At 37.9% G+C, this 25,978-nt stretch overlaps 2 protein-coding genes across 2 annotated transcripts; both read right to left on the reverse strand.

Moving 5' to 3' along the window:
• Window positions 1–2,263: 2,263 nt before the first annotated feature.
• LOC104088563 (uncharacterized) lies at window positions 2,264–5,736 on the reverse strand. Its single transcript, XM_009593262.4, has 4 exons — window positions 5,384–5,736; window positions 3,244–3,863; window positions 2,660–2,681; window positions 2,264–2,573 (listed from the first exon to the last, which is right to left on the reverse strand). Exons 2-4 carry the CDS (start codon window positions 3,845–3,847, stop codon window positions 2,495–2,497), a joined length of 705 nt encoding a protein of 234 aa, XP_009591557.1. The 5' UTR covers window positions 3,848–3,863; window positions 5,384–5,736; the 3' UTR covers window positions 2,264–2,494.
• Window positions 5,737–18,576: 12,840 nt separating this feature from the next.
• On the reverse strand, window positions 18,577–19,077 carry LOC138892231 (uncharacterized). The gene has a single exon (XM_070175936.1). The coding sequence runs from the start codon at window positions 19,075–19,077 to the stop codon at window positions 18,577–18,579; it is 501 nt and encodes a 166-aa protein (XP_070032037.1).
• Window positions 19,078–25,978: the final 6,901 nt, after the last annotated feature.

Here is a 25,978-nt window from a genome sequence, read left to right on the forward strand (position 1 = left end):
CACAAATTATATATTTTTTCTAACCGTGGAAACAACTTCTTACAAAAATGTAGGGTAAGGCTGCGTATAATAGACCATTGTGGTCCGGCCCTTCCCCGGACCCCGCGCATAGCGGAAGCTTAGTGCACCAGGATGCTTTGTATGTTTCTTCTCTTGGTCATTTAAATTTTTTTTTATTTGTCATGAAAATAAATAAAGGTAGAGTCTACGGACTTGGAGTGCAGCCATCGTCTAGTCGTCCAGTCGCATTATTTAGTGGTGCTTCTGCTTCACCCGAGGAAATTGAGACTATGCGGACGCAAATCAATGAATTGTCTCAACAATGGAACAATGCTCAAGAAACAATAAGTATGATGCGGACATTCATGGCAAATCATGAAAAACAAGGTCATACAATGGAAGAATCTAACAATGAGGAGACTGAAACCGATGAGGATCGGTAGTAATTTGGATTGTATAAGAGGATATTTAGATTTGATTGGTTGTTACAAAACTTTGTTCATTTTAGTCTTGGTGTAATGTGATTTTGGTTGAAAACTTTAGATTTTTATGTGGTTTAATAGAATAGGTGGTTTTGTTATGTTTAAACAAGTTTGATACTTGTTGTTTTAGGTTCTATTGATAGAATATTTGTGATATTGGCTGTTGTGTATTGGTAGTTTGATTTGGCAGGGTGTGACTTAAAATACAACGGAATTTTATTGTATTTTACCAAATTTTGCGACTGATTTCGGACCAAAGTGGTCGGAAATTGGACCTAAAAAATCTCAAATTTGAGGCTGAAGTGGTCAGAATTTTAATTAATTATTTTTAATTTCTGACCGATTCGGTTGGAAAATTTAAATAAAATAATAAATAATAATTACATTACCGACCAAATCGGTCGAAAAATTTAATATATAATTAATTTATATTAATAATAGTTCGACTGAATGAGTCCCAAATATACCGACCAAAGTGGTCGCAAACATTACTTTTCATCAGGTCACCAAAATGGTTGGAAGCTTGCTACCAATTCCGTCGCAAATATTTTGCGACCAACATTTTTTCAACCACTTGAAATCCGTTGGAAATAAGAGATTTCCGACTGATTTCGTGGTCAACAATTTTGCATTTTCTAGTAGTGTGATCTCTATAGTACTCTCCAGTGTTATATATCACAGTGGATGCATTTTCCTTACATGTGTTGTTTTTTTAATTCAATTAAAGATCAATTAATTTGTATTTTTGAGAATTTAACATAAATTTACAAGAAAAATATAGAAAACCCACAAAGTGTACATGTATATCTATAAAAAAAACAAATATAGTGGACCTCATAAAAATAAGTATATCTATACAGAGAAATATTTTGAGTCTTGATGTTTTGTAAAATAAATAGATTTTCGGGAAAGGTAAGGAAACTCTATAGTAATGTTCATAACAAGGATATTCAGGTGGTATTGAGAAAAAAATTGAGGGAGACAGTAAAATGGGGTTGGGTGGTGAGGTGGCATGCCACATGGCATCCACCTAAGCAAAATATCAGGTCATGTGGAGGTCCCTAACGGCAGAGGGGTATTTTTGTGCCTATTCTATAATGTCAGAGGCTGAGATGGACTGATAGTATAACAGAGGGTATAAATAATTCTTTTCACATTATAGAGGAATATTTTTTACCCTTTTCCATAATTTATATGACAATTTTCATTTTTCAAGATCTAAAACCATATGAATTGACCAACGTATTAAAATATATATTTTTATTATATTAACATGAAAAGAATTGCAACTTACTTTTCGAGAAGCAAAAAATGCTACATAAATTGGGATGAAGGGAGTAATGTCTTACAAGTTACATCCAATGATCCAAGCGAATTCCTTAGCAAACCCATTAATAAGCATTGTACTTCAGCAGTTTTAGTTTAAAAGTCTGTCAATTCTTATACACAGATATTCTGCCTGTGAGCTAGGAAACATGTGCATGTTACTTATGAACTAAGAATAAGATTACAATATTTATCCTAGCGCACAGCCGAATTGATCTTTCATTTTTAATAGAACTCTCTGTACCTATTGTTTGATAAAACTCTTTCTACATCTTTGTGACAAATTGCCTCAAATAATGTAGTGCAAAAACTGATATTTACTGCTAAACTGTTTGAATACAAAAAAAGGTTCTTTTTATAATTCTAGAGCATTAGCCTTTCTTAATTGAATATTACTCCAGTACTACAAGGGGCTCGCAATACAATGCAATACTGTAAATTTGACAAGATAAATGTTGTACAAACTCAAAGATCAAATAATTTACAATATAACAGTGTTATTCCAATACAAATTGGCAATCCTAAGAATAAAATATTTTGCCAAGTTTGATCTTCATAAATTCTGGTAGGTAATACCTAGAAAGGGTCAAAGGTTTCTGCTTTCTCTTTTTTGCCAATGAACCTTCTGAAGATAACTACCTAGGCCCTCCTTCTTTCTTTTCCTCCTTCAGTTATTCTGTTTAGAGTCAGCTTTGAACACACAGAGGGACAAGTGTAGAATAGAAAATGATGAAACTGTATACAAGTACAATGAGACCTTCTAATCTGTTAACCAGAAGAAGAAAAATAAGAAAAAAAAATTATTCAGCTCTAAACATTCAATCATCACTACGACCATGATAGTTACTCACTCCTCAACTGGCGAAGATCCAGCTGCATCAAAACCATCAAGGTTTCTATGTTAAAATGGAGGAAAAGTAGAGGCACTTAAGTAAATGAATGGCCACATATGAAACTAGATACATATATAAGTCATAATTTGTAAATAAAATGGACGTGGACTTAATCAAAAAATTAGTTCAAAAGATGATCATTGCTAAAGACCATATAAGGAGATGATAGTCCTTCCCTCAACAATGTGAGACATTCTAACTCCCACTCCACGGCCACATGCGTATGACTGAACATGATCTAGAGCTACTTGTGAAATTGAAATTTTGATAAGAGTGTTCAATATTTAATATATTGCATAAAAAGATAGTATTTTATCCATATACACAATATAATCCAACAATAGGAATGAGTTAGGCTCATATGATGAAAATGGACATTAGATCTAACTCAACTCCAAATGTAGACCATGAGATAAGGATGACCTAAGACTATATAAAGAGACAACAACTCACTCCCTCGAGCAATGCGGAAAATTCTAACATAATCGATATATTGAGAAGTGTAAATAAAAGAAAAGATGAGAATAAAAAGAATAGCTAACCAGAAACCACGTCTTGACGATCAGCAGGTTGATCTCTCTGATGATTCTCCATGCACTGCATGAGGAACTTGAAAGTCTCAATCTCACAAGGTATAGTGAGTCCACCAGTATGATCAAACCCAAACTCTTCCTCAACTTTTTCAAGCAACAATTTGAACAATGGATCACTAAGATAGCTAGTGGGAATTATAAACCTCCGAAGCTCTGGTCCAACATAAACAGCTAAATAGCCTCTAGGGACACCATGGGGTGGCTCTGGACTTTGACAACTCTCCTCATCCGAATCACAATATATATTGTAATTCCTTAGCCTCATACTAATGGAAGGTGATATTCCTCCTGGGGAATTGCTACCGCCATTCGATGATGATCCAAGATTATTATTATTATTATTATTATTGTTGTTGTTTCCCTTGGGGCCAAGTGTGGCGTTTTGCCATTTGCTTAGAAATTCTTTCAGTCTTACAATCTGCTTAATTCCAGTCACTTTGTTTCCTCCTTGCTCATCCATTTTCTTTTGCTTACCACGGCAAGATTGATGATGAGAAGAAAATCCAGCTGGGATTCGTTTTAAGCCCTTAGGCTCTTGGAAAATTTGACTCATCGGATCTTGGTTTTAGCTGCATTTTATAAAGGAAAAAACATGCATAAGGTGTCAGTTTCTGTTTCATTTTCAATTTTCTTGGCAAGCAAGGACGAGGATTCTGACACGGAAAAGTTAGCTATAAAAGCTTAGGTTTAATTATCACCACTTATGAATGCATGCAACAGGCTGATTCCCTTTTAAATGTCTACACAGCGTTGATTAAACTTTAAAACAAAAAAAGGGTGACAGATAAACAATGTTTAATAATAATAACAATAACAAAATCGGCTATATATATTTTCATCTTGCATGTCACTCCATTTAAGCCCATCTCAACTCAATATTATTAAAAGTTAGATTTCCTAACACTCATTTGATCTGTAATTTGAAAATCTGGAGAGTGTATTGTGTCTAGACATTGTTCTTCGACTCTGATTTCCTTAATATTCCTTTCATTTAAAAAACGAATGAGGAATTCAGGGACAAACTCCTACATCATTTTTTAGTTCTTTTAATAAAATTTACTATTCAGAATCTATAAAACAAACATTATAAATAGTAGTTTTTACAAGTATAAGTATTTCTAGAATATTTTAAAAGATCATAGTAAAAGAAAACCAGATGATCGAATGTCATAAACAATAAGAGTACCAAATACAGACGGAGGAGAATTATTTTAATGCTTCAATCCATGTGACATGTTAATAGCATATAATTAGTCATGATATGCCAAGGAGGAAAAGCCTCTTTCCATCACATGATCGGCAGCTAATGCAATCATTTTTGGCAAATAAAGCCATCTTTTTTATATTGTAATACATATTCAAGGACATGAATATATATTAACTAGCATTTACAGCAAGCAATCATCGATTGAAACAAGACCACATATATAAGCTGATCGACTGCCGGTGGCATAAAGCTAATTGCTTTTCTTTCTTTAATGTTTTTTATTTGAAAAACACCTTTGTGTTGCTCTTTCGATTCAAAAAGGAGAAACTGAGAAAATAAGTTGAAGATAAAGTTCATTTATTTAAAAAGATTATGCTTTAATTTCTTGCATAAAGACAGGAATTTCCTTAAGATGCTTTCTCACTGACTCGGACAAAATCTTGGGAAACTTTAAAGGGTCAAAAGTATTGGTATTATTATAAGTAAAATTATTGGATTTTGAATAGCGCAAGAAAAATAGTTTCACCCTGAATCAAGAATCAAATATATTATAGTAGTACGTAGAAGAATTAAAAATTACTCCTATAAGTGATCATTTCATGTCTTCTTTGTGGTACGCTTCTTTTTATGAACAATCATAATGGAAGTAATTAAGAATATGGAAAAACAAAAATGCCTTCGACCCTAGCAATTCATACAAAATGTAAGCAAAATGAAGAAAACGATTTATCTGTACATATCGTTTTTTTTTTGTGGAATTAATAACATCAATAAAATCCATTAAATAAAATTTATTGGCACAATTAAATTCGAATAAATAAAATGCTTGACCAATTAAACACAAAACGAAGCAAAAAACAGATTTTCAAATTTTGCAATTACCAGAACAGGGTGAACACCGTTGGGGAGGCCTAAATTAATGGAAGGAAGCGATAAGCAAATTTATTATGGGCCCCGGAACGGTTTCTGCATTCAACAGCTTGTGGCGACAATAGGGAATGCCATTATATGACTCATAAGAAAATATCAACAAAGGGAACTTCGGAGGAGGAGGAGGTTGGAAGAGTTGGGTTAGAAGTTATTGATTTTTCAGAATTCTCTAAATGGAATAATGATTCTGAATAACAATGATAGAAGCAATTTACAATTTCTACAATTATTAGTCACCCTTATTTTTCGCAGCTATTTTCTCTTTAACCTATTGACTTCACCAATATTTTCATTCCTCCTAGTTGCTTCCTTCCTTTCCCATGCTCCTCTTTTTTTTCTTATTTACTCTATGCCCACGTTGAAGTCTCGAATAAAAGGGAAAGTAAAAAATCAAGAACGTACTAACACGGAGAAAGTACATGTTAAGTAACCTTTTTTTTTTCCTGTCCCTAGATTTTGAAAATGTATAAAGCAAAATTGGTTAGTGACAATTAAACTAATGAAGAGATGATACGAAGATAGGTTGGATGTCAATAATGTTTACAATGTTGGATGTTGCACCCTATTTTGTACGAGTCAAAATAAAATTCAACTAGTGGTTTCCCTGTTGATAATAAAAGAGAGTTGCCACCTAATATTTAAAGGTATACTAGGGTACCTATTTAATTACTAAAGTAATTCCTCTATCAATCTACTAACTAGTGAGATTTTGGGTAAGGGTTCTTGTTCTCTTAAGGGGAAGGTGTTAGGCACCCCTTAAAATCAACCTGAGATAACTCCATAGGGCTTTGACTAGGTTTAAAGGATTAGTTATCTATACTTTGCTTAACTAGTGTTAAAGGTATGGCATACTATATATATCTAATTTAGAGTTTAATGCTTGAAAAGAGATTAGGTAGTTTTTTTTAAAAGGATATAAGTTTATAAAAGCCTTAAAGAGAATGTTTGTATGATTGAAAGAGTTTGAAGTATGTATATAATGTTTGTAAAAAACTTGTAAGATGTGGCTAAGTTACAAAGCACTGTGCCCTTAAATGAATATGGCTATTTATGTAATTCTAGTGAAGTAAGGGCATTGTAAAGAAGTGGGTCTAAGATATACCTTAATTTTAGAATCTCATTTACTTTGAAGAAATTGTTGGAAACCCTTTAACCGGGCAGCGACACTTGTTTAATTTTGTAGAAAAACTCAATTTTAGAAAGCCAATTTTCAGATTCCGTTTCTAGTTTTGAAGATTGTCATCCTTTGCTAAAGTTGTTTGGCTTCAAACGGACTTCATAAAATTGTTAATAGATATTAATAGTATAAACAGTATATGATCTAGCGAATTATAACTATCTACTACTAAGTCTAACACTTCTTTTTAATCCTATGTCTTTTAGGGCTTCCCTAGATTGTTCACATGATTCAAAGAGATAAAGTAAAGTATTCAATCTAATATGATAAGTGTTATATATACATGTGGAAAGTAAGGACAGTAAAATTTAATAAAGCGATAAAAGGAAGAGAAATGGACTCTGGTTTGGGCCTGAAAAAAAGCAGGCCCAACAAGTAGCAAGAACGGACAATAACAAACTTCAGACTCCCAAATGCGCAGGTGCAGGACTTGGGCCTAAGTTCTTTGAGAACTCGGTGGGCCCAATGGTAATACATGTTCAAGAAAAGAAAGAAAGTCATTAGATAGGCTACTTAGAGTGCATAATTATATATGCGATAAATTAATATGGGCCTAAGACAAATTACAGTAACCAATAACAATCCGGAATATGAAAATTAAACTAGTGTGGAGTCATATTTGGCAAAGTGATTCACATTGAAAACTCTTTGTCGTCATTAAGCACTAAACCTAAAGGGAGTAATAAATGTCAATAGATTAGAGGTTAAGGGTAGAGTTCCATCCATGGCCAAAGTACTCTTTGGATCCCTGACACTTCAAAGTTTCCAAGAGTCTCAAGGCCCTGGGCAGTGCTTGTGTCAAGGAGAGTAGCTCAACCAAGAGCTAAACTCTACTCCCAAATACCCCTAACTACTCACATTCACTCTTCCCTACAGGTTTAGATGCTAATGAGGCACTCAATGTAAATTCCCATATCACAGTGATACCACACCATATGAGTATATATATTTCTTATAACAGCCAGTACAGAATACTATAAGATCATAAGAAAGCCAATGTACATTGTTGTAGCCACATTTCAAATCTAAGTATATGATTCACTATGAATAACATGATATGCTAGTTATGCCCAAAGAAATCAGCTTCAAGCACACATAGAGACAAGGGCATTATCAAATTACTGTTAGGAATCCAAATACTTGGATCATATGTCTTAAGAATAGAGTAAATGCATGGTTCAAACCGATAAAGTCCCTGGGCATAGACACATTCCCTTAATAGCCTAAGTCTTAACTTCTAGCATGCATACAAGTTAACAATCTCAATTAAACTTCTAAAAAATATTAATAGAGATCTAAGCTAACCACTTCAATTAAAACCTCTAAAAGTATTAACAAAGATACAACTTAATAACTACACTTGAAACTTTCTAAAGAGTATTAATAGAAATACATGTTAGAGATTAAATAAGAACTTCTAAGATTATTAACAGAGTTACAGAGTAACAACTTCAATTAGAACTTCTAAAGAGTATTAACAGAGTCTCGGGCTAACAGTCATGTATCATTCTAAACAAATGGCATGATCACTTCTCTATAAAAGCTCTTAGCTTCATACTAATCTCATTGGAGAATAAAGCATGCAATTATACAGAAACAGTAGCAACAGAAGACTCACCTCAGGTTCATAGGTTAGACCTAGTTCATTTAAGTGAGCTTAATGAAGTTTTAAGGACAGTGTAGGCATGTATATGATTATAAAAGACAAGCAGAGGTATTTGAAGAACAAATAAGTGCAGAGTATCCAAGTGAACACAAACAGGGTACACTTAGAAGAAGTCATATTATTACAAACATGAATTAGGATGTTATCATCATAGAATCAGGCTAACAATGTCACTATATGAGTTTCAAAAAGGGGTAAGGGTATCATTACATTGGGGAATCTGTTAAACAAGTCAAGTATGGGATTTCAGGCAAAATGAAACCTAATTGTAGCACTTTAGCACAACAGATGAAGCATCAGAACATGAACATATTTTAACCAAACTGTATAGCTTAAGTTAAGTATGTGGTAACTTTCAGAGTACACATAAAAGGGACACAAGGGTCCAACTAGCTTAGGATATGCTTACATAATGTATTCAAGCAGTCATGAATTTAATCAGATGAATAATGACCGTCGAAAGGTTAACAGAATCACAAAGGCATGCCAGAAAGAAGAGATGGGTTCAATATCATGAACTGGTATTCCAAAACCAAGATGACAGTCTTATTTTATCACTAAGCAAGTTCATAATTCACTTAAGTCTAATTTTTTGAGATGAACCACTACAAATACAAGTAATATCTAAGGAAAATTTGTATAACAATCATGATAGTTCTAATAACCATCAAAGGGTCTGAAACTAGAAATCAGGATCATATGAGAGCTCTAAGACTGTTTTCAAAGCTTAACAGCAGAGATAAGACATCAGATGTTCATTGGGGTCAATACGTAATTTTAATTTCAATAACTTAAGAAAATTCATGATTCCAGGATCTATTTAACAACCATATATCATTAACAAACACAAAAACAATCAACCATTAACACTTTATTAACAACATCATTCAGTAAGAGATAACAGAATAATTCATGCTTAGTGATGCAAACAAACAGAAAAAAGAGTAGGGTTGAGGTTTTACTGACCTCCTTTAGGGAAGCAAACCAAACAAGTACTAAATCTATCTGTTTAGAAAGCCAAAAACTCAAAGCCCAATTAGTAAGCAAACTCAGAACCAGAAAGAGAGAGAAAAGTAGAGATTGAGTAAGAACTCAAACTTCAATTGAAAATTTCTAAATGATATTATAGTGTATTAATTTTCTTTCAGATGTTAGGTGTTGTTGGTCGTGTTAGGTGATATCATTTAAGGCTTCTATTTATAGTGGTCATTGAAGCCTTTAGGTTCCAGCAAATTCAAGTTAGATAGTGGAGAGTGATGAAAGATTGATGATGATAGCAAGGCGAGTAATATCAGAGAAACGCGGGGGGGAGGGGGAATTATCAAGAAACTTTACCTGGGCACGAGGCTGAAAGATTCAACTGTTGAGAGTGAAGATCCATCAGTCAAAGCTCCACTATCCAGAGGTCACTGCATTTAGCCTCCGAACAACGAATGTTAATGATGAAACTGGAGATATCAACCGTTTGGGGTTTTGAATTCTATCAGTGAAAAAGGAAAATACACAAGACAGATTCAGTGTTGTGAGGTTAGAGTTTGTGACCTTGCACCGATTTAGGCAAGGTTTCTTGACTGATGGGCATGGAGGGTTTGAGAGAACAGGGAGGAAAATAGGAAATATATGTGGATGGTCAAAAGGGAAAGGAGTAGGGTTTTGGGGTGTCTCAGAGTTAAGATTGGGAGATGGAATGGGAGCCATTGGATCTGTTGATCAACGACTCCGATTCTTTTGATAATTATAAATTTTAGACATAATTTAAATGGAAAAATTGATGACCGTTGGATTCTTGTGATCCAAAGGCGGAGATAAAACACAACATCCCTTTTAAAAATAACCAAAAACGGAATTAAATCTGATCCATTGATGATATGGATAAACGACTGAGATGATATGTGTTTGTTTTGTGAGGGAATGAGACGGGCAACGTGGAAAGCTCTGATTGGCTTAAAGGGAATGGCAAGGATTGCCAAAGTGTATTGGAGGGGTTGTTTGGACTGGGTCATTTCAGATTAAGCTTGGTCATTTCGGCCAAAATTGATTTAAATGGTAGCCACTCTATGTTTAATTAAGAATTACAATTATAGTCTTTAGCCTTTTAACCCTTTTTGAAATTAAATTAAACAAACTTAAATATTTTCAATAAAATATAGTAAAAATTATAATTATCAAATATACTATTAATTATTGCAATTAATTATTTGTAAAATACTCTGTTTTCTAAATTATAGCACTAATTTTGAATTATTTACATAATAGTCTCATTAATTAGAAATTAAGGAGTAATTTATTAAATTAATTATAAAGCCTATGTGATGTATATAAAAGTTATTTTAATAATCTTAAAATAGTAAGTACGATATATTTTGTAATTATAATTATGATATTAAATTATTAATTTCAAAACTATTAGTAATACTTTGTTTAATTTTGTAAAATAGGCATTATTGCTTGAAACTATTTTTAAAACATTCATGGCAAATTATTAAGTATAAATAACTTAAATTTAAAAGGGAGGGTCAAAATTGTCCGTCAACAGCTGCCCCTCTTTGACCGGAGACGATAAAAGAGTTTTCGGGCAAAGAAATTAAACCAAGACTAATTTTGTCCCGACTTTTAGGCATACATTGCAGGAATGGCATATGGATTTAAGAAAGATTATGAGTTGTAGGATTAGGACTTAAGAAAGATTCCAGGAAGATTTTTTGGGAGTTGGGACCGAATTTTGGCTTTGAATTGCTTACATACCTCGGGCTTAATGAGGATCATGACTCATGTAGTTCTGGAGTAAAGATTTGGGGAAGCGATGCTCGTAGGAATTACCCCAGTATCGTATTATGATGATACTGCGAGACGGAAGACTTGGTACCCATAATAGCTTTGAATTGCGACTTGATTTAAAAGATTTAAAGAATTAGAGTTTCACTGATCGTATTTGAGTTTGAGCTCGGATCCTTGGCCCGCTTATGAGTTTGTTATCCCCCGTACTGTTGTAGTTTGGTTTGCTGCTTAGATGGAGTTTTACGTTGCAATGTTTGTTCTTGAAAAATGAAATACACACATACCCATATATTACAATGCAGAATATATTAAGATGTGATATAAATGATGCAAGAATGATGATGTCTGGCTAATGGCTAGCCGTTATTTGGGATTGGGATGATGGGATACTTGAATCTGACTCGATTGTTAGCCAGGTTGTGTACCGTTTCGCAGCTATCAGAGCATTATGTCTCCTCATATTGGGAGTATCTCCGTGCGATGGGAGTAGTTGACTTGTAATGTAGAATACATCTTCGCTTGCTAGGAGAGGTTGCATTGAAATGTAAAGTATCTCTGCGTGATAGGAGTGATTGAAATGAAATGTAATGTATCTCCGCCCGATGGGAGTTTTTAACTTTGAAAAAGAATGTAATCATGCTTGTAAGTTGCATAAGCAAAACATCAAAACATTTGAGATAAAAATAAAGAAAAGGAGCATGTCCAAGAGGTACTCTTGACTACGAAACTGAATTGCAGCCATCGATCGGCAGAACGTTGGTGACAAGGTTTGTAGCTATTCTGATCTCCGATGTGGCGAAGTGGCGGATTATGAGGTTGTGCCATGAAGTTCGGTAGATGGAGCGGATTATGATATCTTTAGGAAGAATTTTGAAAAATCTTTTATTTTATGGCAAATGCCGTCGTTCCGGATTATGACATCTTTCGGAAGTTCCTTGAACGCGAAGGTTGTTTCTTGAAGATTTTGTCCTGTTGATATAGATCCTCCGCGATGCTTCTGAAGATGTGGCTTCTTGCCGCTACGATTGCGTTCTAATCTGAACTAATGCACTACAAAGGTTTTCCTAGGGTTATGACCGAACCCTTTCAGGTTGCCTACGTATCCGAAATGAAATTAGGTCTGAACGTAGTTCGTGGGTATGATAAAGAAAAATATGATGAAGATGACCGAGCCTGACTCAGGCAGCCTACATATCCAAATGGAATCAGGTCAAAATGTAGTTCGATTACAATAGATGCAAAATGATGAGATTGAAAATGAAGTGGCCGAGTCTGACTTAGACTGCCTACGTATCCAAATGGAATCAGGCCAGAACGTAGTTCAGCTACAAAAGATGAGTGAATCTGATGAGGATTGCCTACGTATTCCTTCCCAAAGAAAATCTAGTCATGGCGTAGTTCCGAGTACATACAAAATGATATTTGGATTCTTCTATTACAAAAGAAGGGGAGAGAGAGAAAACCCGAACCCTATCTGGGTTGCCTACGTATCCCCCGTCGGGAAGTCAGGTCGAGCGTAGTTCTGTTACAGCTAAAATCAAACCCTACGTGGGTTGCCTACGTATCCCCCGTGGGTTGCCTTCGTGCTGACTCTCCCGTCCATCTCTGCCAAGATCATAGCTCCTCCCGACAACACTCAGTGGACCACGTAAGGACCTGACCAATTCGGTGCGAACTTTCCTTTGGCTTCTTCTTTGTGAGGGAATATCCAATTGTCCCGGTATGAAATGGCGAGGCTTCACCCTTTTGTTGAATGCATTGGCCATACTATTTTGACATAACTGACCATGGCATACCGCATACATTCTCTTCTCATCGATGAGTATGAGTTGCTCCTGCCTAACCCGTATCCATTCTGCATCATCTAACTTGGCTTCTTGGATAACTATTAAAGATGGTATCTCGACCTCTGTGGATATCACAACTTCGATGCCATATACCATCATGTTCTGATAACCTAATAAGGCGAAGGTAATTTCTCGTGCCATTGCCTATGATTGTCTATTATCCTTCGTAGAATCCTCTTGATGTTTTTGTTGGATACTTCAACTGCTCCATTCATTTGCGGTCTATAGGCTGTAGAGTTATAGTGGACAATTCTGAACTTCTAGCAAATTTCCCTCATGAGATCACTGTTGAGGTTAGATGGATTGTCAGTGATGATTTACTCGGGTATCCCGAACAGGAAAACTATGTAATTACGGACGAAGTCCACTACTACTTTCTTTGTGACGGCCTTGTATGTAGAAGCTTCGACCCATTTAGTGAAGTAATCAATTGCTACCAAGATAAAATGATGCCCATTTGATACATCAGGCTCTATAGGTCTAATCACGTCCATGCCCCAAGCGGAAAACGACCAAGGCGAACCTATTACATTCAACTCATTAGGTCGAACCCGGATGAAATATTCGTGGACCTGGCACTGGTGATATTTCTGCACATAATGAATACTATCGCTTTTCATGGTCATCCAAAAGTATCCAACTCTCAAAATTGTTTTGGCTAAGGTGAAGCCATTCATGTGGGGTTTGCATGTTCCTGCATGTATTTCTTCTAGTAATCTGGGTGTTTTAGCGGCATCTACACATCTTAATAGACCTAGGTCTAGGGTCCTCCTATACAAGACTTCCCCGTAGAGGAAAATGTGATTTTCCAGCCTTCTGAGTGCTCACTTCTGGCCATTAGTAGTATCTTTGAATACTCTCTTATTTCAGGGAATCTTTTAATGTTTTAGTACCATGGCTTACCGTCTAGATTTTCATATACATGAAAAGAGTACGCATGTTGATCCCTGATCTCTATCTCGATAGGGTCGATGCAATTCTTATATGGATGCTGGATCATGGACGACAAGGTTGCGAGAGCATCGGCAAATTCGTTTTGGATCATGGGAATGTGCCTGAACTCGATCTTTGTGAATTTCTTGCATAGCTCATTTAAACAGTGTAGGTATGGAAGGATCTTGACGTTCTTGGTAATCAACTATCCTTGAACTTGATGTATCAATATATCCTAATCCCCTATGACCAAAAGCTCTTTGATGTTTATGTCGACCACCATCCTAATCCCAAGGATGCATGCTTCATACTCGGCTATATTATTGGTGCAAGGGAACCTTATCTTTGCTGATGCTGGATATTGCTGTCTTGATTCTGAAATTAGGGCTGCCCCAATTCCTACTCATTTGAAAATTACTGCTCCACCGAAAAATATTCTCCACCTCCGGGTATGACTCTATGATATCTTCTCCGGTGAATAACACCTCCTATTCTAGGAAGTTTGTAGTGAGCGACTCATAATCCTTGTCCTCTGGATTCTCTGCAAGGTGGTCGGCTAAGGCTTGCCCTTTGATGGACTTCTGCATTATGTACACAATGTCAAATATGCTGAGAAGAATCTGTCATCTGGCTAGTTTTCCTATAGGCACCAGCTTCTGAAAGATATACTTGAGCGGGTCGAGCCGAGATATTAAATGTGTGGTGTATGCTGAGATGTAATGCCTCAATTTCTGAGCGATCCAAGTCAAAGCACAGCAAGTGCGCTCTATCAAAGTGTATTTGGCCTCGCATGGTGTGGACTTCTTCTTAAGTAATAGATGGCCTGCTCTTTTCTTCTAGTTTCATCTTGTTGTCACGCATCCAAACGCATTATCCAAGATGACATGTATAACAATAGTGGCTTCCCAGGTTTGGGAGGAACCAACACTGGTGGATTTGACAAGTACTCCTTATTTCTTTCTTTTTTTTTGATTAAAACAGACTTTCCATATCATCAAACACTGTCTTTACAAAACCAGGTTGATGCTGACCACCAGTCTTCTAATTACATTTACAATTAGCTATACTAATTACACTTTCAAGCAAATTACAACTATTCTACGGATTCTTGTTCAATCCTTGTAAAGTTGGTTGCCATTTGCTATTTGATCTTCCTTGAACATGCATGTGTATGGCAATCTCTCTCCATATCCCATCTGCCTCATATCTGCCTTTGTTGAATCTGAGGGAATTCCTTTCTCGCCAAATACAGTAAACTACCATGGCAAAAGCTGAAGTAGTTATAGCTGCCATTCCAGTTTTCCTTTTAGTTGTGTTGCTTATCCATTATATCTCAGTCTGCCAGCTGCCTACTCTCCTTGTAAATCCTAGCCATTTGAATATTCTATCCCATACTGTGTTGGTACATGAGCACTCGAAAAATAGGTGACTAAATGTTTCTATGCTCCTAGCACAAAAGGCACATTCCAGTGGTACTTGAATCCCAAACTTTTGTAATCTATCCATAGTAGCTAGCCTCTGATGAATTTCCAGCCATAAATGAAACTTAAACCTTGGATGAATCTGTGGATGCATATGCATACTCCTCCAGCCAACCTTTGGAAATTGGGGTAGCATCTTAATATAGGATCTCTGAATTTGAAATCTGGCTTGCTTCTCCATATCTGCTAATGCTGCATTAAGGCTGGTCTGCATTGTGCTCACCTGTAACAAATCTTTCTTTGCTTCTATGATCTTCCTGACCACCCAAGCTGCTGTCTTAGGTGTGTCCATTGTGTCAACTTTCCTCTGTTTTATGTAATAGCAACGAGTCCATTTGATCCATAATGCATCATTTTTCTTTGTTACTGCCCATAGTTATTTTAGGATTGCTGCTTTATTCCATAGCCTCATATTGATAATGTTTAATCCCCCAGCTGCTTTTGGTTGAGAGACTTTGTCCCAAGCTATCAGTGCTTTCCTCGTTGTAGCACTTGAGCTAGTCCAAAGGAATGTTCTGCAAATTGTTTCAATCATCTTCATAATCTTCTTAGGCAGTATGAATATTTGAGCCCAATAAGTCTGTATGCCAAATAACACAGACTTAATCAGTTGCACTCTTCCTGAATATGATAACATCCTTACTGACCATCAACTAACTCTTTCAGTGATCTTCTCCACCAATTGCAAACATTGGTGAATGTTTAACTTCTTGGCAGATAAGGGAACTCCCAGGTACTTGAAAGGAATTGATCCCTCTGTATATCCTGTCAGGCTAAGCAATGAGGCTTTGATGTCCTGGTGTACTCCAACAATGTACATGGAACTTTTGTCTGCATTTGCCTGAAGGCTAGATGCAGCAGAAAATCTTTGAAAGGTTTCCTGCATTTTGGTTACTGAGTTTATGTCTGCCCTGCAAAACATAAGTAAGTCGTCAGCAAAACAAATATGAGTCACTCAAAGCTTTTTGCATCTTGGATGATATTTGAATTACTTTATGGCAGGTAGCTGATTCATCTCTCTTTGTAAGTACTCCATTGCAATGACAAATAGGTAGGGAGACATGGGGTCTCCTTTCCTAATCTCTCTCTTGGCCTGGAATGGTTTGGTAAGGCCACCATTGAGCACCAATGAGTAGGACACAGTAGAAACACATTCCATTACCCAATGGATGAACTTCTGAGGGAACCCAAGGTCAGTTAGCATACACCTAAGGAACTGCCAATACAATGCATCATAGGCCTTTCTAATGTCCACTTTTAACATACATCTGGGTAATAAACCTTTCCTATTATAGCCTTTAAATAGCTCATGGCTAAATAGGATGTTATCAATGATGCTCCTTCCTTCAATGAATGCAGACTGTGACTTCCCTATGATCACCTCTATCACTCTCTTTATTAATCTAGTCAGTATCTTAGCAACAACATTATACAATGCAGTACAACATGCTATAGGCCTATAATCTTTCACTTTAGATGGAGCTGGGACCTTAGGAATCAGTGTAATAGCAGTACAATTCCATGCTGGCATCATTCTCCCTGTGTGAAAGAAATATGACACTGCCTCATATATATCATACTTCACAGTCTCCCATTACTTAGAGTGAAGAATTCTATAGGAAAACCATCCACTCCAGGGGCTTTATCCGTTGGCATATCCCTAATTGCTTCATCAATCTCTTCATGAGTTATATCCATTATCAGTTCCTGTTGATGTTGTAATGTGAGGTAGTTGCCTGCTTTTATGATACTAGTATTAGGGCATGGCATTAATCCATTAGCCTTTCCCACATAGCTGTGTAAAGAAATCAGTAAACTCCTTTTCTACAGCCTTTGGATCAGTGATCTTCATTTTCATGTCATTGTATACTAAAGTAATATTGTTCTTGCTGGCCCTTATTTTCAGCTATGCATAGAAGTATTTAGGGTTGGAGTCACCATAATCAATCCATGTTGCTCTAGATTTCTACCTCAAGATTCTTTCTTCTATTGTACTCCATTTCTCCAAATCACTCATATTCTGCTTCTCCTGCTCAATCAACAGTTGATTAAAGGGATCAATGACAAAAGTTGCTTGAACACATTCCAAACTCTGCCTTATTTGAATCAGTCTCTATACATAGCTTGTCATAGTCTTGTGCAGACCCTTAGCCTCATCTTTTAATCTTTTTAGCTTCAGCCATATGAGTGCCATAGGATCATGCCTTTCCTGTTGTTCCCATACTTTATTCACCATAGGATTGAAGTCTTTATGGTCCATTGTCAACATGTATAACTTGAATGGCTTTGGGTAGATAGTTCTTCTCTTCCATAATTTAATTACAATTGGGGAGTGATCAGATACTCCAGGTTCCAAAAAATCTGCTTCTAGATGTCCATATGTCTGAGTCCAACTGATGTTTCCAAAAGCCCAATCAATTTTACTGTATACTCTATCACTAGCATGATGTTTGTTGCACCAGGTGAAGAAGCACCCCTTTGTTCTTAGTGGGGTCAGTTGCATGTTATCAATATACTGCTTGAAGTCCTGCACCTCACTAGTTGTTACTGGTTGTCCTATTCTGTCATCAGTGGTTAACACATTGTTGAAATTCCCACTGATAAACCATGGTATTTGAATCTGACCACCTAGTATCTGTAATTCATGCCATAGACTTGCCCTTTCCTGCACCTTATTCCTAGCATATACTGCTGTCAACATAATCTGGAAATTTGTTGCTTGATCTTCCACTAAGAAATGAATGAATTGTTCATGTATTTGGAGTACCTTAACTGTCAGATGTGTTTTCCATAAAAGCCAAATCCTTCCATTTATAGATTTAGTGTAGTTGTAACAGTAGCCCCAATCTTTAGCTACCATGTTTACTATATTTTTTGCCTTTCTTTCTTTTACTATAGTTTCTAGACACCCAAGAATATCTATTTTATTCTTTTGCATAAAGAGTTCTGTTTATAGGGCTTGTTCAGCCCTTTAATATTCCAAGTGCACACAATCATGGGGGTTTGAGTGAAGGATCAATCCCAGTCTCATCTACTTTTGAAGTGCTTGGCACACACTCTTCCAAAATTTTGAACCTATTTGTAGTGATGCCCTCTTCATTTTGAGACTGTAGTACTGCTGCAACCCTATGGCTATGTTGAATTCTGCAATCTTCATTTCTACTGGTCACTTGTGTAGGAGCATCTTCAGCTACTGCTTTTTGTTTACCCTTTCCTGCCTCTACTTGCTGATTCTCTTCTCCTTTCCCATCTACTTTACTATCTTACTCTTGCTGTTCTTTTGGCTTCCACTCCTGTACTATTTTCTTCTTTCCTACTCTATTCCTTCTTTTTGGAGCTTTAAATTCAGCCTCTTCATTGTTCTGCTGCTTATTTCTCCAACACTCAAAATTATCATGGCCAAAGTGGATATATTCACTGCAGAACTTTGGCTTCCATTCATATAGAATTTCTTGCTGAATAGTTCCAGATGGAGTATCAATCTCCATACTCTCTAGCATTGGCTTAGTGATATCAACCTTTACTAAGACCCTTGCATATGATATTTTGTTAAGGTCAGTTGTGTATCTGTCAGTATACATAGGGGTTCCAATAGCACTAGCCACTTTGCTAAGTACATCTGCAGTCCAATATCCAACAGGTAAGCTTGGGAAATGTACCCACAAAGGAATAGTTGTAATGCATTTAGGGTCAAAATGAAACTCTATTTCCCAGTTTTGCAGTATGAATGGTTTGTTGTGGTACGAGTATGGTCCTGCTTGCATTACTAGATCCCTATCTTCAATTGTTGAGAATCTAAAAACATAGTATCTATCACTGTGATACAAAATTTGAGGTTTCGACAACAAATCCTAAACTGAAGAAATATAAGCCTCCATAGATTTCTCATATGGAGTATCACCTAGAACATAACCAATTAAGGCAGTCGCCCAATGGTCATTCAATTCTCGAACATCTTCCTCTACAATTTGTACAACAATCTTACCATCTCGATGACTTGGTGGTACATAGTCCAGTCTCATGCCCATCTGAGAATTGCGATTTTGATGTCTAAGCTTCTTTGCTTGTTGCTTCAGTTTGTTTCCTCCATTTGTTATTGCTGCATGTTGTTCTAGGTTTGGGGAAGGTTGCGCTGAAGATCCTGCCTCTGAGAACTGTAATCTTCGTGGAATTGTTGGCATTTGGCCCTTGCATTTCTGATTTTCCTTCTCCTCAGCTAGATCTGTACTGCTCCATTGCTTTTCACTGTTACATTCCTCCTCAGCAGTTGTTTCAATTTCCTCTCGAATTGGTTGGAATCGAGTAGGAAGGAAGCTACCAAATGTTAATATAGTGAATGCTTGAAGTCCTATGGTCGCCGGAGTTACAATTGAACTCACCGTTGTTAGTTGTTTTCGCCTTTTTGCCATCGCTGGTGCAAGTTAGACTACCTCAGCTAAACATGCGCCGAGAGAGACATTAGGTCATTCAATAAGTACTCCTTATTTCTGTTGAAGGCTTTCTAACACTCTTCTGTCCATTTTGTAGCAGCATCCTTCTTCAGCAGCTTGAAGATGGGTTCACAAATTACTGTAGATTGGGCTATGAAACGACTGATATAATGCAGCCTACCAAGAAAACTCATGATATCCTTCTTGCTCTTGGGCGGTGGCAACTCTTGAATGACATTGATCTTTGAAGAATCCAGTTCTATACCTTTTATGCTTATGATGAATCCTAGTAATTTTCCAATAGGGACTCCGAATGCGCACTTTGTAGGCTTCAACTTCAAACTATACCTCCACAAGCGTTCGAAAAACTTCTCCAGGTCATCCAAATGTTCTGAACTCTTTTGAGACTTGATGATGAATTCATCCACATATACTTTGATCTCTTTGTGAATTATGTCATGAAAGAGGGTTGTCATGGCCCTCATGTAATTAGCACCAGCATTTTTGAGGCTGAACGGCATGATTCTATAGTAGTAGACTCCCCAGGCGTAGTGAACGCTGTCTTTTCTATATCTTCTCCGTGCATCAAGATCTGATTATACTCGATGAAACAGTCAACGAATGACTGCAGATCATGCTTCGCGTAGTTGTTGATGAGGATATGAATATTATGTAAATGGAAATCGTCCTTCAGTCTAGCCTTCTTAAGATCTTGATAATCCACACACATCTCGATATTCCCATCCTTCTTTGGTACCGGGACGATATTTGCCAACCATATAGGATAACTGGTGACCCCCACTACATTCACCTATATTTACTAGGTTACTTCTTCTTTTATCCTCAAACTCAAATCCGGTTTGAAATTTCTGGGTTTTTGTTTGACTGGCGATCTAGCGGGATTGTTAGGCAATTGATGCGAAACAATATCAGTGCTTAACCCAGGCATGTTGTCATACGGCCATGCAAATACGTTGATGTACTGTTGGAGGAGCTCGACCAACTCTTCTTTCTTCTCTACTTCCTGATGGATGCCAATTCAGGTTTCTTTTACGTCTTCTTCGCTTCCCAAGTTGACCACTTCTGCATCTTCATGGTTAGGCTTTTTCTAGCTTTCTAGCTGTTCGATCTCTTGCGGGAGATTAATTGGCATCATGGTTTCATCGTATTCTTCGTAATCTGGATCGCTTTCCTCGTGGATTTTGTTACATGTCATAATCGCGAAATGCGAGTTTTTATAGTTTGGATTATTGAAAAGAAAAACTGAGTATAAATAAAGCAATAAATAAGTTTGCAATAATTTTAAGAATCACTTCTTTTTATTTCATCAAAAGAGGAACGTCTGAGCGTTCAAAGAGGCAAATGACAAAACGGTGCAGACACAGTTCAAGCCTCAATTGACTGTGCATTTTTTTCAAACTTTTTCAATTCAACACTACCAAGACTCCCGGCGAAACAAAGACGGGTTAGTGGTCCAATTCTGCAAGTCCTCTCCTAGTTCAACATTCCGAATGGTCGGTCTCTTGATATAAACTTTGTCACATCATTCGATCATGGTCGCAAACAACCTTCCTATTTCATCGATGATGTTGTCCTCTGGTGTTGAGCTCTGACCCGTACCCAAAACACGTTCTGAAATCAAAGCTTTCTTCCCGAAGCTATCTGTACACGTCTTCCTAGTCAAAGGTTGATACCCTATGCCAGATCTACCTTTCTGCCGACTCAGCTCAATCGGCTCTATTATCCCGTCTGATCGGGCTCCCAGCCCGGTTCCTGGCCTGTATTCGTACTTCATCATTTCTCTCATGGCCATATTTGATCTATACGGTCACTCTATTCCCAGATTTTTCTCCGTCTCTTCTATTTATGCGGTCTGCATGATCTCAACTGCATGGAAAGCAACCTCGTCTAATCCTTCTATGAATTGAACTATATGTTCCAGATAAGCTGATTGGCTCCACTCACCATGGATTACGATCTCTTGGCAACCCCACTCGAACTTCATGTATTGGTGTAGGGTAGATGGGACTGCCCATGCCATGTATATCCAAGGTCTTCCTAGAAACAAGCTGTATGAAGATGAAATATTCATCACTTGGAATAGTATGGGAAACTCAACAGGTCCAATTTGCAGAGCCAAATAAATTTCTCCAATGACATCTTTTTGTGACTCATCGAAAGCTCTTACCCTCACTGACTTTCCTTTACTTCTCTCAGATGGATACCAAACTCTCGTAGGGTAGAGAGCGCATATATTTGACTCCTAACCCTCCATCAATAAGTACTCGAGACACCACCTTATCTCCATATTTGACAGTGATGTGTAAAGCTTTGTTGTAACCTACGCCCTCTATAAGAAGTTCGTCTCTTTGGAAAGTGATCATATTTGCTTCGACCATCTTCCCGATGGTTGCCACCAGTGCCTCGCTAGTGGTGTTGCTCGGCGTGCTCACCCCACTTAACACCTCCATCATGGAGCCTTTATGACTGTAAAAACTCATTAGTAGATCCATGATTGATATTTGCGCGAGGGTTTTCTTTGGTTGATACCTTCTTCCAGAATTCTACGGCCTCCAAATCTGTTATATTCCTTCCCTGAATCTATTCCCTTCCTGGATTCCCTCAATTTACATCTTCTGGAGCCTAACACCTCTCTGATCTGGTCATTCCATGAGCTGCTACGGAATCCATCATCACTACTTTCCCTTTATGTTGATATGTCCATGGGACTGTATTATATTACCGATCCTCTTCATCACTGATGGCAGCGGTAGACTGTTGCTGGTAAATCTGGACCATCATTGTAGATTTTAACTGTACTGTGATCATTGAGTCCTTCAAGGTCGGACCCTTGCAGCCTCAACGTTCCCTATTGTGACAATGGTTCCTTTCAAGTCATACTCTTCATCCAAGGTGATCATATTAGCTCCTTGATTCCAATGGTTTGGCAGCGGGTTGCGGTTCACATTGGGCGGAGCTGGGGTGCACTGAATGGCTTCGCTTTTGATCAGTGACTCAATTTCATTTTTCAGCTTGAAGCAATCCTCAGTATCATGCCCCGATATGTTTGAGTAGTAGACACACCTTTTGATTGCATCAAAGTGTTTTGAGGGATACTCAGGAACCCTTCCTTCTATCGGATGTATCAAACTTGCTCTCCTCAGTCTTTCAAACAATTGAACCATAGGTTCACCATTAGGGTGTAGTTTCTGGGACCTCTCTCTTTAAAATTTGGGCGAGGTCGGGGTGCATAGGTGGGTCAGTTTTGATGAGAGTGGTAGTTTGAATTGGAGCATATGGTCGCGGTGGGTTTGGATTTGTATTTGCTTGAGGTGGGTTATATTGAAGGTTGGGGATTGTAGAATGGTTGTGTGTTGTATACTGGAGCATAAGAAAGTGGGTGTGGGGAATTGTTGTTTGGAGAGTAAGAGGTGTTTCCGTGGTGTGGATTGGACTGGTAAGAGGGAATGATTGCTGATATCTCTTCCTTTTTCTTCTATTCGCCGCCTATTGAACCGGATTGGATTGCTTTTCTAGATGCGTGTAGTGTGGCCATAGATTGTACCTTGCCGGACTTTGTACCATATTCTAAAAAGTCTCCCATTTTGACAAGTTCAGGGAATTTCTGCCCCATCATGCCCATCATTTTCTCAAAGTAGATTCCTTCCTGAGCCCTGATGAAATACTTTGTCAGCTCACTGTCATCTAAGGGGGGTTGTGCGCTAGCGGCCTCTGACCTCCATCGACGTGCATATTCTTAGAATGATTCGGACAGCTTCTTCTGCAAGTTTACCAGTGTGAACCTATCAGGAGTAATTTCTGTGTTGAACCGAAAGCGATTCATGAAATATTCTGCCATATCCTACCACTCCCTCTAGTTTCGGGATCTTGGCGAGTGTACCAAGTAAGTGCTTCCCCTGTCAAACTCCTTATGAATAACTTCATCCTCAACTTCTCATTTTTTTCCTACTCCAACTAGCTTATCACAGTATGCTCTCAAGTGTGCATGTGGATCACCTGTCCCATCAAAGATATCAAACTTTGGAGGCTTATACCCTATCGGCATGTCCATATCAAGATGGATACACAGATCCTCATGGTACAGACTTTCGCTTACTCGAGCGACTTGAAGGTTCTTCATTTAGTTTCTCAATGCTCGTAATTGCTCAAACACCAATTCCTCCTCCTTGTACTTAGCTTCCCTCTCCATTTTAGCATATTGACCGACTTCATAAGGAATCCTGACCGTGACAGGCACTGCTAAGGTGGGTTCTGAAACGAAATATACGAGAGAAACATATCGCTCATGTGCAGCGGTATGTACTGCGAGTATGTTCTAGTTTTGGTTAGTGGTGAAGGTGACTCTGTCACGAGGAGGGGCGTGAACTGTGTTGGTGGTAACTGGTGGGTTTTGTTGTGTTTGAACGTAATTTGGTACGTAAGGAGTGTGTTTGGGAGAGTTTGGTGGGTTTGCAGGGCTTACTGGAGGGATAATCTGGGTGGTAGGGACTGAAGTCGGGGTATTGTTGGCTTGGCGAGTAGTGGAACGAAAGTGGCCGGGGATTGAATCTAGAGAAGGAAAATGGGGTGGTTGTGGGAGCGTTGTCACAGCTAATTGTGCCAATTCCCGAATGTGTTGTACTTCCTCCCTCAATGATTCCATCTCTTGAGCCATCCTAGCCACATGTTCGTCATTCCTCGTATCATCCTTCTCTCCCAATCTCCTCGGACTATCAGCTATTACTAGAGCGTGTGTGGTCGGGTTATTTGTAGCAGACATCTGCCCTTTTGATCTTAAGTTGTACGGTGGTTTTGCCAATTTTGGGTCAACACAAACCAACTTTTCTTTGGGGGATAATAATAAAGTAAGAAAAGAAAAGAAAGAAAAAGAAAAAGAACAGAAGTCCATTTCAGTATTTGCTCAAGTAATAGGCACACAGAGTAGTTAATTCACGTATTCAGGCAAGCGCATTTTCCTAAAATTCAAGGGAACCCTCTTTGCCGGAGGTAGGCCTATGTCACGAATATTTTACAAATAATTTAGATTTGACATATTCAGATCCGAAGCTAATTTTGGTTTTCATTGATAGTATTTGGATTGTAATAGGCGGGAGCAGAGGTCACATCATTGTTTCTAACATTCATAGAGTTACATGGGCTCAAACAAACTTAACCATTAGGGAAATGAGAAAGATTAGGATAAAGATGTGGGAAAGGGGTGAAATCAACCAACTTCTAGTAAACATCCCCGGAATCATTCCCCATCTATTCTTCCTCTTCTGGTTCTTCCTCCGGGTCTTCTTCAAATTCTTCTTCATCATCATTAAACTCAGGTTCTTCCTCTGGATCTTCCTCCAATTTTGTCTCATACTCAATCTGGATACACTAAACTACTCGGTCATCATCTTCGGCGGGTGGCAATATTTGATCAATTGACTTTGTACCACTTGGCGGTGCATAGAGGTAGTCACGAGGTAGTGTGGCAAGATCTCATGATAGATTTGCCGAGCCGCCACTGCGTCCTCTAACTAGGCTATTCCTTCCCTGCTTGGTCGGTTTAGCTCACCTCCTTCATTGATCCAGACATAGTATTCTGGAGTGCACCACGACTTTTGACCTATTGGCATTGTGACTAGATCATTCCACTCCTCCTGAAACCTCTTTATCCTTGGTATCGGGATCTACCCATTGTATTAGGACTCATATAGTGTTGTCTTTGTCCGGAGAGGTACATCTTGAATCAACCCGAATGCCTGAGAACTCGTCGGGGCGAGTATGGCTGGATGCCCTCAAGTCCTATCAGCTCGATGAAATATTTCTGGGGAGTTCTTAGAATTGCCCTTCCGCCCAGTCATGACAACTTCCAATTGACCCATTCTCTGCTTATGTTGGTCAGCATCTCTCTCCACTCTTCCTGTCCGTACGGGGAGACCCAATGCCTCATTCTCTCATTGTTACTTTGGATCATGTTGCAAATACCCACAAAGTAGTCAACTATGGCCTCTTACTGAAAGAAGTACATTGTGGCCCAGAGCAGCAGGTTATAACCTTTGAAGAAATCATACCCCCGGGAACATGCGGACAAAGCTCTGAGAATCTCTGCTAAACCATAGGTACCAAAGTGGCTTGGAGGTTGCCCCGAAATGTTGCCAAAACTACGAGCAACAAGTTGGTATTGATCCGTCCTCTTCTTTGCGGGAAAACTAGCAGTCCCAGCAGCGCCAAAGAGAAGATT

This window comes from Nicotiana tomentosiformis, chromosome 5 (assembly GCF_000390325.3).
Source record: "Nicotiana tomentosiformis chromosome 5, ASM39032v3, whole genome shotgun sequence".
Lineage (NCBI taxonomy): Eukaryota > Viridiplantae > Streptophyta > Magnoliopsida > Solanales > Solanaceae > Nicotiana > Nicotiana tomentosiformis.

Bases quoted from the DNA above. Each gene is read 5' to 3' on its own strand.
- LOC104088563 (XM_009593262.4), bottom strand. From the start codon at position 3,847: ATGAGTCAAATTTTCCAAGAGCCTAAGGGCTTAAAACGAATCCCAGCT. The intron at 2,682-3,243 runs GTTAGCTATTCT...GTTTTGATGCAG, and splicing joins TCGTCAAGACGTGGTTTCTG to CTGGATCTTCGCCAGTTGAG. The intron at 2,574-2,659 runs GTGAGTAACTAT...TCTGGTTAACAG, and splicing joins GGATCTTCGCCAGTTGAGGA to ATTAGAAGGTCTCATTGTAC.
- LOC138892231 (XM_070175936.1), bottom strand. From the start codon at position 19,077: ATGCAAGCAGGACCATACTCGTACCACAACAAACCATTCATACTGCAA.